General features: G+C 49.1%; 1 protein-coding gene across 2 annotated transcripts in view; it reads left to right on the forward strand.

Moving 5' to 3' along the window:
• The first annotated feature begins 2,819 nt into the window (after positions 1–2,819).
• The window catches only part of MYO5B (myosin VB), a 356,309-nt gene continuing 346,619 nt past the window's right edge, over positions 2,820–12,509 (forward strand). For both annotated transcript variants that reach the window (XM_028098354.2, XM_088019706.1), the window contains exon 1: positions 2,820–2,998. In XM_028098354.2, the coding sequence (XP_027954155.2) occupies positions 2,972–2,998 (27 nt within the window). In that variant the 5' untranslated portion in view covers positions 2,820–2,971. The remainder of the gene's footprint in view (positions 2,999–12,509) is intronic.

A 12,509-nucleotide genomic window follows, 5' to 3' on the forward strand; every position in this document is an offset into this window, starting at 1 on the left:
AACCACCAGCGTAAAAGTAAGTGCTTAGGCTCTAGAGTGAGACAGAGTGTAGTTGAGGGCCTGTTCTCTCGATCTAGAATGTTCCTTCCACCAGCCTCGCCTTCCTCAGCTGTGAAATAGATTTATTATTCAAACCTCCTTTATAGGGTTGCTCTGAGGCTCAGACAAGATCACAGAAAGAAAGCAGTTGGCAAGTTTCCTGGCACAAAGTAAGTTTTAAAATGTCTTTATTATTATTCAAAGGAGGGAAAGACCGTACCTGATTCTGAGACCAGAAATTCACAAAGCCCTGGCCAAGAGTAGGATTCTCCTCAGGGAGGTGATTCAGTTCAGTCAGCATGAACTGAGATTTTAATCTGTGCCAGGTACGATGGAAGCAAGAAGTTTGGAGGCAGGTTGGGGGTGGGGAGGACAGATGGAAACAAATGAGTTTCAGGCTAATGCTAGGTCCTAGTGCGATGGCTAACTTTGTCTATTGGGCAGGTGGAAAGGTGGGTCTACAGGAAGGTCAGAATTAGATTCAAGAATTAACAATGCAGCGAGAGGCAAAATGGGGGGTGTGGATGAGAAAGAAGAGATCTGGGAAATGGGCCACAGTTTTATTGAAGAACCAGCAGACAGTTAGAAAGGACATCACGAAGGTATGGTTAGAGAGACTGGGAAAACAAGAGAAAAATGAGAGATGCTAAGAAGGAGATGGTGGAACCTGAGTGGGGAGAGTCATTTACTACCCCATGCTTCAGAGGGAGAAGACAATTTCAATAGGATGGGGGGTGAGTGGAATCATTTAGGAAGGGACTAAAGCTGCAATTCTTAACCTTGGCTGTCATTAGAATGACCTGGGCGCTCTTAAAAATCCATTTACCCAGGAAGCACCCCAGACAAGTTAAATCAGAATTTCTGGGAGTGGGCACAAGGCATTTGTTTTTGTAAAACTGCAGAAAGTGTTGAGAACCCATGAATTATGGAGGACTGGGTTTAAGAGGAGCCAGCTAGTACGACCTACCACCTGAAGTTTAGCAGGAAAGGAGAACAGAGAAGGAGTTGCTGGTACAGGTGAGACCCCTGACGGAGCATGGTGGTGAAGCCAAGAATGTCCAGAGCAGAGGTGGGGACTGAGCTTTAGCAAGGGGCGTTTCTTTACCCCAAAGGGGAGAATCCCTTAGAAAGGTATGAAAACAGTGTTGGCTCCATCCCCACCCTGTCTGATTTAGTAAATCTGAGGCCTCACAATTTGTAGCTCTAAACTTCCCAGGTGATGCTGCTAGCCCTGGGGGTCACACTTGGAGAACTACTAGAAAACAGGAAAGGAAACTATGCAGCCAGATTTTTGAGTGAGAGATAAGTGGTGGAGCCATTTCCTTTCTGCTCTAGCCAGTGATATGAAGAGCTCCATTTCAAATCCAAGGAGAGTTCTCCAAGCTTTGGTCACTGCATTTGTCAACCTTGGAAGTCCAGTCTTTTAGAATTATGGAGGAGCTTAAAGATTCAGACACTAGGGTCCCACTGTTTACCAATCAGAATTCATGAGGGTGGGCTTCTTTCCTTGGATCTGGTAAATCTCCCTAGGTAATTCTCATTGAGGAGGCACAGTTGTGAAGGGCTGGGCAGGTGAATTAAACTGAGGTCCTGGATTCCACGTGGGAAGGTCTTAAATGGGGGGAGAGTTTAAGGAGCACCTTCCAGGGCCTGCGGCTCCAGAACCATTTCTGCAGCGGCGATACACACATACTCCAGCTGAGAACTACCCTCAGAGGCCATCTTCAGATAAGTCAAGGTCCCTTTCTTCTACAGTACCTGCTTTCCTTCCGCCAGTTCCTACCAGCTACTTTCCTTTAGGCTGAGGTTTCCTTTTTTACTACAGGTGGGGGGGGGGCAGAAGCTGCTGCAGGCCGCCAAATGCCATTAGCGGGCGGGGGGGGAGAGGATGGGGGGACCAAAATGAGGTAGAAAGTGGCAGAGAGATGGAGAGGGCGCATGTAAGAGAAGAAAATGCGAGACTTCCCTGAAAAGCGAACAACAATCCTCTGATGGGGGTGGGGGCGGCTAGGAACCTAGTTGGAAGCCGTGGGTGAACAGGCAAAACAAGTAGAGAAGCTACGAATCCCACTTTTCTAGTAAGGACTTCAGCCCACGGAGCTCGGTTTGACGGAGACCATCGTTGGTATAGCCAAATCGTCTTTTATAACATGCCATGACAACTGAATTTTAGTAATGAGAACGTTGAACGCAGCCACGTAAAGTCCGGAGGCAAATGTATGGAAGCTTTCAGCCGTAGACTCTTATTTCTCTATTTCCTCCCTCTCTCCTCCCCTCGCCCTCTGTTAATTCTCTTTCTTGTCTCCGCTTTCCCTGCCCAGTTTCTGCCGAGAGCAAGGGGAGCGAGGCGCGGCAGGTGCAGCAGCCGGCGCGCACCTGTGCCGGCGTGCGCTCGGCGGCCAGCAGGGGGCGGCCGGCGCCAGCTCCTCGCCCGGCCCCGCCCCCGGCCCCGTGGACCCCGCTGCGGCGGGGGCGCCGGAGGGCGCGTCCAGCCCGGCCCCAGGCAGGGCTCAAAGGCGGCGGCCGCAGCGTACCCGCCGCCTGCTCCGCGGCCCGCCCTCCCTGCCTTCGGTCCTCCCTCCTGGGCGCCAGCACCTCCTCCCATACCTGAGCGGGGAGCGGCGCCGCGCTGCTTCCTCCCCCGCCCGCAACTCCTGCCCGGCCGCAGCGGCGCCGCCACCGCGGGAGTAAAGGTCGCGCCGGCCGGGAGCGAGCGGGCCGCGGCGCCTCCAGGAAGCCGGCGGGGCAGGTCCAGGGGAAAGCGACGAGACACCGGGAAACTCTTGGCCGGCCCGGGAAGATGGCGCCAGGCGGGCCGGCTGTGGACTGAGAGCCGGCGGGCGGAGAGGAGTCGGGACCTGCCGCCCAGCGGGGCACGAGCGAGGGCCGCACGCCAGGCACGGTGCCCCGGCTCGGGCCTGCCCTCGGGGTCATGTCGGTCAGCGAGCTCTACAGCCAGGTGAGTGCGGGCCGCGCGCCGCCGTCCCGGCGGCCCAGGTGAGGGCGAGGGCGGCGCGCTTCCGGCCGCCGCGGCCCTCGGGGTCGCCCTCTTCTGCAGTCCTGGGAGCCGCCTGGCAGCCTCCCCATCGCTTCCTCCCCGGCGCCTAGAACTTCGGGTGGCAGAGAAAGTTTGGCTGCTCCGGGAGCGTCCTGCTCTCACCGGCCGCGGCTCCCGGCGGCGCCCACTCGGCAGCTCTGTCCCCGGCCGGGGCTTGTCGCCCTCTCCCCGACGCCCTGCTACCGCTTTCCTCGCCGGGCTGTGCTGAGTTTCCCGGTCCGTGGGGGGGGGGGGCGTCCGTGCCAGCGCGGAGCCCGGAGCGTGGGGACAGCCCCGCTGCCGCCCCCTCCCCTGCCCGTGGACCCCGCTCCAGCGGCTCTGCAGCGGCAGCTCCCAAGGGCGCCCCTCTAAGGCTTTGCGCCAGCGCACCCGTGGGGGGGGACTCCGCCCGTAGGGCATGTTAGCCCACTTGGGGTGGAGAGAAGGGGACCCATCCTGCTGTGAGGGGCTTGCGGAGGGGGAGATAAGCAACGGATCAAGTGAGATGCTCGAAGGATCTGCTGAGACCCCAGGGAAGCGCGTTCTTAATTTGCCGGGGGTGGGCGGCTGAAGGCGGCCCCTCTGCGTGGGTACCAGGAAGGCTTCAGTTACGGATGGGAAGGGGGTCGGAGGAACGTTGACCTGGGCGTGGTGTGTGGATTATCCAGGATGCCCTCAAGGTCAGCAGGGATGTGCGGGGCTCGGCCCCCGCGGCCGGGAACAGGTGCGGCTGGGTGGAGACGCCCCGCTTCCGCGGCAGTTTAAAGTTTGGGACAAGCGGCTGCCTCTGCGAGCGCCCGCTGCCGCTCAGCGGCCGCCGCCGGGCCCCGCTCGGGTTTCAGCTCGGCGGGGACGGCGAGGGGCTGGGGCCTTTAAGCACGTGCCCCTCCCCCCTTCAGTAAGTTTGAGGTTTGCACGCCTGGGCTTTTCTGGGGGCTGTGACCCGTTTGACAGCGTCTTTTGCGTCCGTCTGCGTGCAGAGTGGGTGTGGCTCTGGGGGGGGGGCGGTGCGCGCAAGGGTGTGCGATTTGCAGGAGACCCGCCCGGGCCAACAGGTCTAGGCGGGGAGGAAGAGCCACTTCCGCATCCTCACCTGGTTCTTGCTCCCAGCTGCCCTGCGCGTGGGCGCGCTCTGCGGCTGGGTGGGCTGGCCGAGTCGCTGGACCAGTTTTCTCAATTCTCTTGGGAGGATAGAGCCGAGCGGGGATGACGCTCAAAAGGTGGCTGCAGAGGTTGCATCCTGGCTGAGGGTGGGTCGCGGCAGCCTCAGACACCTACTCCACCCCCGCTGGGGCTCCGGCCGGCCTTGCAGATGGGCGACAGCTGCTGGAAAGGGGGGTGGGGAGGAAGGCGGGTGAGGTGTGGGAAAGGGGGCGGGGGGGGGGGGAGTTAGGTTGAAAATCTCTGGCGCTTCTGACTTTGAAATCAAATGCCCCACCAGCTTTACTCCTGTGCGTCTTGGGAGGAGCCCTCAAAGCTCTGGCTTTCAGTCTTTCCGCGAGGCGGGTTGTCAGGAACTTGGACTAGAGCTGGATCCCAGCGGAGGGGTGGGGAAGACACCCGAATTTAGAGTGAAACGCTGAAGCTTTAACACACAGAAGTGCACGGAGATACTACTAGACTGCCAAATAAAACGAGTGCCTCAACGGCCCATACCTGCAATGTATCCCCCAAGTCCTTCGTCAGATAATTGCGGTTATGTGAAGCTAATGGATAACTGAATAAATCTAACTTTTGAAGCCCTGATCTTGAAAAACAAGATCGCATTGTTTTTGATGGATCACACTTTAAGGGGAAGAACCTCTTTTTTTTTTTCCTTGTTGGAAATGAGTATATTTCCTGTTATAATGAGTGTATTGCATATTAACTGTTAGAAATGAACGCTAGTGGAAGTCCACCCGAAGTTTGAGGGTAATTTTCTGGGCTTGTGGTAACGACACTATCCAAAGGAAAACGTCTTGGGAGAACACACAAGTCACTTAAAGTGGCTTCATGGGTGTTGAGGGTTTGACACAACTCAAAGTATTAGAATGCCTTTGTAGGGCTGGGTGGCTTTACCTGGCCGTGTTAGTGGGTTTCTTGTTCTTAATCACTTTTAGGTAGATGAATCTGAAATGGAGACTTTCTGTGGCTCACCCAGTAGCTTCCAGATTGAAGTTTGAGCAGTTCTTTGTCAGAGTTAGACTTAAGTTTTACTAGGAGAAGCAGTTGCATTGTTTCCTAACCATTATCACCCTCCTTGCTAGGCTGGATTCTCAGTATGCGTTTGAATCACAAATTACACAGAGAAATCGTCCTGCTACTCCGATTCATTTTCTTAGATGGTTTGTTCATTTTAGTGTATTAAAAGTCAATGTTCCCCCTTTTAACTTGCTGGGCTAGTCTAACGTGATGAATGCGGGATCCAGGCATGCACTGTAATGTATTATGCATGATGGAAATAATTATCCATTATGTCAACAGCATTTATAAGTGGGATGGAAATATTAAAGCCCTTTAGGACTATACCTGTTGCTTTAGTGACCTAGTTGGAAGATATTGGAAGTGGACCTTTTACATGCATAAATTAACCTGAAAGTACAGTTTCAGGTAAGAACTTAGTATATTCGTCTATTCCTACTTATTCCAGAAAAGACTTCCTTTCCCCCCTCCCAAGGTACTATTTTCTTGGTGTCTGCCTATCTGCATGCTCCAAAGGGAGGCTCTCATGCTATGTGAATTACTTTTTTTTGGAGTTTTTAGTTCCTGACGATGGTTACTTCCTGTTAATAAAGGCATGCCTGTTTTCGGAAGACCCAACACCTCACCTTTGAGAAATTGTTCTCTCTCTAGTGAGACTTTTCTGGGTGGGAAAAGATTAGAGTCCATGCCAGACACTCTGAGGGTGAGGTCAAGGTGAGTCAGCCTCCTCTACTCTTCACAGAAAGCTGGAGCTGACAATGGGCGGTCCTGTCACAAATGGCATGTATGTGGGGAGTAGTCATAATTTTTTTTTCCTGTGGGTTGGAAACATGGGCTGATTTGATTTGTACAGGCCCGAGGAAGACACCTGAGCATGTGCAAGCCTGGGAAGTACAACTTGATTGTGGTAATTGCAGAAAATAGTCTGACTTAAGTTTTCATCCAGAATAACCCTTCTATAAGTATTGCTCTTTCAGTTGAGTCTTTGAGTAGGCTGTTTTGATTTTACCCAGAAGAGTGATGGGGAAATCCCCGGACTGAAAGAAGTACTATCAAACCATTTTCTGGTTGATTTTTAAATGACAAGTGGATGTTTGAGTGCGCTATTAGTTTCTTGGTGGATCCACCCTGTGTATGTTAGTGGGGGTTTTGTCTCTGCTTTACCTATGCATCCGGTATTCAGGTGTCTCCCAGGTGTCCATCTGGAAAGCATACCTATGCATCCGGTATGCAGGTGTCTCCCAAGTATCTGTCTGGAAAACTGCAGGAGCTGCCAGCCTCTGTACCTACCTGCCCCACCCTTGGAAGCACTAAGGAGTCAAACTCCTCCTGTTGGCTCCCAAATGATACTTCAGAAAAGCCCTTGACTCTTCTCCTGTATACTACCTGGTGCTTGTTCACTCCCGGTAGCACCTCTCTCTGTCCAAGGTTCCTGGAGCCTGAATACACACCCCGTGCCCCGAACAGCCCTTTATTTTTATTTTTTAATTTTGTGTCACCATACATTATTTTTTGATGTAGTGTTCCATGATTCATTGTTTTGTATAACACCCAGTGCTCCATTCGGTACGTGCCCTCTTTAATACCCATCACCAGGCTAACCCATCCCCCTACTCCCCTCCTCTCTAGAACCCTCAGTTTGGGTCCATAGTGTCTCATGGTTCGTCTCCCCCTCCGATTCCCCCCTTCATTTTTCCCTTTTTTTTTAACAATTTGTTTCAGAGGTATAGGTCTTTGATTCATCAGTGTTATATAATTCTCAATGCTCACCACAGCACATACCCTCCCCAATGTCTATCACCCAGCCACCCCATCCCTCCCACCCCCCCACCACTCCAGCAACCCTCAGTTTCCTGAGATTAAGAACAGAACAGCCCTTTAACCAATGGGAGTGTAAGAGCTGTGGCTTCCAACGCCCCCCGCCCACGCGACCTTGGGAACGGGGCTGCCCTAAGGTGAGGCCTCTACTCTTTCCAGAGCTGTGCAGGTTGAGCCAAAGTTCCTCTGCTTGGAGTTTGCTGAACATCACACCCCTGCTTGCCTTCTTTCCCTTCCCTGTCCCACTCCCTCCCCAGCCCCCAACCCCCTTCCTGGGAGCACTGCCTAATGGATTGCTTGAACAGGGATCTTCATCTTAGCATCTGATTCTGGGAACCATGGTGGCTTGGCTGAGTGGATGTTGAGAAACTCAAGGGCTCTGGCTTCCTTATGGTCCTATGAAGCTAGGTAGCCACACACAGGCCATTAGTGTGCTCTTGCCTTATTCTCTGCCTTGCGTCTTGCTGCCTTTCCCGTCCCTGGTTCCTACTCCCTTTCCTGTCTGCTCCCCTTCCTCAGATGCACCTGTAAAGCCAGTGGGCTCTACTGGTGAGCATCAGAATTCCAAAGTTGGCATGCAAATTGTCACCGGTTGCCCAGGCGTGTTCTCTGCCTATTACAGGTATGCACCAAGTGAGCTTGCCCTGCCCCAACCCCTTGTCCGGAGTTCTTGTCCCGTCCCTTTTCCACAGGTAGGTTGAGCACACCTAGAGAGCAGACGACCTAGCAAATGTTTCTTGGAGCCTCCAGTGTTTAGCGCTGTGCCTTGTACTGAAGAGATACTTAAGAGCTTGTGTTCCCCCCCCATTCCCCCCTAAAATCCCCCTGCCCCGAGTCCTGCTGGAACTTCTTTGTAGCTCTGCTGACACCAAGTCTCCCCACTCAGGCCTCTTGGGAAAGCTTGCGTTCTGGCTGCTAGTTTCTTCCAGTTTCCTTTTGGTTAACGTGCTCCTAATAGTTCACTTGAATAGCTGCAGGGTAGCCACTCATTAGAAAGCTTTTTGACAACTCCAGGTCTGGTCAGAGTCTCTCTGTATACCATTGTACTTGTTCATAGAGATGGCATTCACTTGTTGGAGTGCCAAGGCACCTCTGAGTAGAAAATTTTCTAAGGTCTGGCAAGGGTTTTTTGTTCTTAAATACTTTCTGTGGTAATGGTCCACTATAAACCATACTGCTTAAGACCTTTAAGTCTGAATACAGCCTTCCCTAAGTGATGGTGTATTTATACATAGTTTTCAAGGTAAACTTATATAATGGGCCAACTATTTCAACTAATACGTTTCAGCAGACTCCCAGAAACCACATTAAAAAGCAGTCCATTTCAGTGAAGCATCTCTTCTGATGGGCTTGTCTACACAAACATTTTGCATTGTCGTTGGGCAATGAAACCTAAAGTGCACAAAGTTAGCAGTACAGCATTACCCGTGGATCACGGGAGGAGCGCAGATACTCCGTTACAGATGTTTTGTGGAAGCAGCAGGTGGGTGTGCTGCAGTGGGGTGGGGGGAGGACTTCCTTTAGCAGCAGTGAGTTGTGACTGGGCCTTGAGTGAATGGGATTTGAATAGGCATGGAGGGTGGAAGGGAGGGCATTATCAGGAGGCAATGGAAGAATGATAGGAAGCATGGGGGGAAGGGATGAGCAAGACTGATTTGGGGGTAGTAGCCATAGTAATAGCTTAGCTCTTGATCATGAAATTTTAGACTTCTGGAACAGTTGCAAAGATAGCATGGAGTTGGTGTGTTTTTCCACAATTCCCCCAATGTTAACACCTCATATAAGCACAGCCCAGTTGTTGAAATGGGCAAATTAAGATTCATACAGCACTAACTGGTCTATGAACCTTACTGGAAGTTCACCAGTTTTTCCACTAACGACCTTTCTGTGGTCCATGCTCCCTTCTAGGATTCCACATTGTTTAGCACCTTGGCACCCTTAATTTCCAATTAGGGACTGTTCTTCAGTTTATCTTTTACAATCTTGGCAATTTGAGTATTGGTCCATTACTTTGTAGAAAGGCTTTCAGTTTGGATAATCATGATGTATTCTCCTGTTTACATGGAGTTTATGAATTTTTGCTAAGAAAACATCAGGAGTGATGGGTCTTAGTGCACCATTTCAAGAGATCTGTGCTATCAACGTGTCCCATTTCTGATGGTATCCCTTTGATCCTTGGGTGAAAGTGATGTCTACCAGTTTTCCTTTATTGAGGGGTATTTACATACTAAGATATGTGTGCTAAGTATGCTTATACTGTTTTTTATAGCCACTTAGGGGTTATTGAGCCTAGAATTCAACAAATGTCTGATTATGTGGGCAAGGGCAGGAGGAGTCCAATATGACTTTGAAGTTTCCAGCTTGAAGGTGGACAGAAAAGTAGGGATGGGGCAAGGAATACTTGATTTTTTTTTTTTTTAAGCCTGTTCAGTTGGGGGTGATAAAAATACTTTCTATTTAGATGAACTTATGTTTGAGGATCTATGAGATTAAAGGAGAGATGTTAGGATGTGGTGGTGCTTGCAAATGAAAAGGATGGGTGGGCTTTTCTCTAAAGAAATGCAGATCTTACAACATGATTTTAATAAAGATCAGATCATGGCCTTGGTGTGGGCAGTCCTGGCCTCTGGTCATGATCTTGGTACAGACTCCTGGTGTGTGGTTAAAAGCTCTGCTCTGACACTTTGGAATAGATGCATTTTGAGCCTTGATTTTTTTTTTTTAATTTCATTTTTTTTACCTGAAAATGGGATGGTATTTTTTTAAAATTTTGTTATGTTAATCACCATATATTACATCATTAGTTTTTGATGTGTTCCATGATTCATTGTTTGTGTATAACACCCAGTGCTCCATGCAGAATGTGCCCTCTTTAATACCCATCACCAGGCTAACCCATCCCCCTACCCTCCTACCCTCTAGAACCCTCAGTTTGTTTTTGAGTCCATCGTCTCTCATGGTTCGTCTCCCACTCTGACTTACTCCCCTTCATTCTTCCCCTCCTGCTATCTTCTTCTTTTTCTTTTTTCTTAACATATGTTGCATTATTTGTTTCAGAGGTACAGATCTGTGATTCAACAGTCTTGCACAATTCACAGCGCTCACCATAGCACATACCCTCCCCAATGTCTATCACCCAGGCACCCCATCCCTCCTACCCCCACCACTCCAGCAACCCTCAGTTTGTTTCCTGAGATGAAGAATTCCTCATATCAGTGAGGTCATATGATACATGTCTTTCTCTGATTGACTTATTTCACTCAGCATAACACCCTCCAGTTCCATCCATGTCCTTGCAAATGGCAAGATCTCATTCCTTTTGATGGCTGCATAATATTCCATTGTGTATATACACCATGTCTTTATCCATTCATCTGTCGACGGACATCTTGGCCCTTTCCACAGTTTGGCTATTGTGGACATTGCTGCTATAAACATTGGGGTGCACGTACCCCTTTGGATCCCTACATTGGTATCTTTGGGGTAAATCCCCAGTAGTGCAATTGCTGGATCGTATGGTAGCTCTATTTTCAACTGTTTGAGGAACCTCCATACTGTTTACTAGAGGGGTTGCACCAGCTTGCCTTCCCACCAACAGTGTAGGAGGGTTCCCCTTTCTCCACATCCCCGCCAACATCTGTCGTTTCCTGACTTGTTAATTTTAGCCATTCTGATGGGTGTGAGGTGGTATCTCATTGAGGTTTTGATTTGGATTTCCCTGATGCTGAGCGATGTTGAGCACTTTTTCATGTGTCGGCCATTTGGATGTCGTCTTTGGAAAAATGTTCATGTCTGCTGTCCATTTCTTGATTGGATCATTTGTTCTTTGGATGTTGAGTTTGATAAGTTCTTTATAGATTTTGGATACTAGCCCTTTATCTGATATGTCATTTGCAAATATTTTCTCCCATTCTGTCGGTTGTCTTTTAGTTTTGTGGACTGTTTCTTTTGCTGTGCAAAAGCTTTTTATCTTGATGAAATCCCAATATTTCACTTTTGCCCTTGCTTCCCATGCCTTTGGCCATGTTTCTAGGAAGAAGTTGCTGCGGCTGAGGTCAAAGAGGTTGCTGCCCGTGTTCTCCTTTAGGATTTTGAAGGACTCCTGTCTCACGTTTAGGTCTTTCAACCATTTGGAGTCTATCTTTGTGTGTGGTGTAAGGAAATGGTCCAGTTTCATTCTTCATTTGGCTGTCCAATTTTCCCAACACCATTTGTTGAAGAGACTGTCTTTTTTCCATTGGACATTCTTTCCTGCTTTGTCAAAAATGAGTTGACCATAGAGTTGAGGGTCCATTTCTGGGCTCTCTATTCTGTTCCATTGATCTGTGTGTCTTTTCATGCCAGTACCATACTGTCTTGATGATGACAGCTTTGTGATAGAGCTGGAAGTCCAGAATTGTGATGCCGCCAGCTTTGCTTTTCTTTTTCAATATTCCTCTGGCTATTCAGGGTCTCTTCTGGTTCCACACAAATTTTAGGATTATTCCATTTCTTTGAAAAAGGTGGATGGTATTTTGATGGGGATTGCATTGAATGTGTAGATTGCTCTAGGTAGCACTGACATCTTCACAATGTTCTTCCACTCCATGAGTATGGAACGTTTTTCCATTTCTTTGTGTCTTCTTCAATTTCTTTCATGAGTATTTTATAGTTTTCTGAATACAGATCCTTTGCCTCTGTGGTTAGATTTATTCCTAGGTATCTTATGGTTTTGGGTGCAATTGTAAATGGGATCGACTCCTTGATTTGTCTCTCTCCTGTCTTGTTGGTGTATAGGAATGCCACTGATTTCTGTGCATTGATTTTATATCCTGCTACTTGACTGAATTCCTGTGAGTTCTACCAGTTTTGGGGTGGAGTCTTCTGGGTTTTCCACCTACAGTATGATATCATCTGCAAAGAGTGAGAGTTTGACTTCCTCTTTGCCGGTTTGGATGCCTTTGATTTCTTTTTGTTGTCTGATTGCTGTGGCTAGGACTTCTAATACTATGTTGAATAGCAGTGGTGATAGTGGACATCCCTGCCGTGTTCCCGACCTTAAGGGAAAAGCTCTCAGCTTTTCCCCATTGAGAATGATATTTGCTGTAAGTTTTTCATAGATGGCTTTTACGATATTGAGGTATGTACCCTCTATCCCTATACTCTGAAGAGTTTGGATCAAGAAAGGATGCTGTACTCTGTCAAATGCTTTTTCTGCATCTATTGAGAGGATCATATGATTCTTGTTCTTTCTTTTGTTAATGTATTGTATCACGCTGATTTTGCAGATGTTGAACCATCCTTGCAGCCCAGGGATAAATCCCACTTGGTTGTGGTGACTAATCCTTTTAATGTACTGTTGGATCCTATTGGCTAGTATTTTGGTGAGAATTTTTGCATCCATGTTCATCAAGGTTATTGGTCTGTAATTCTCCTTTTTGAAGGGGTCTTTGGT

This window comes from Eumetopias jubatus, unplaced genomic scaffold (assembly GCF_037043125.1).
Source record: "Eumetopias jubatus isolate StellerSeaLion01/CBP00866 unplaced genomic scaffold, mEumJub1_p1.0 scaffold_16, whole genome shotgun sequence".
In the NCBI taxonomy this organism is placed as follows: domain Eukaryota; kingdom Metazoa; phylum Chordata; class Mammalia; order Carnivora; family Otariidae; genus Eumetopias; species Eumetopias jubatus.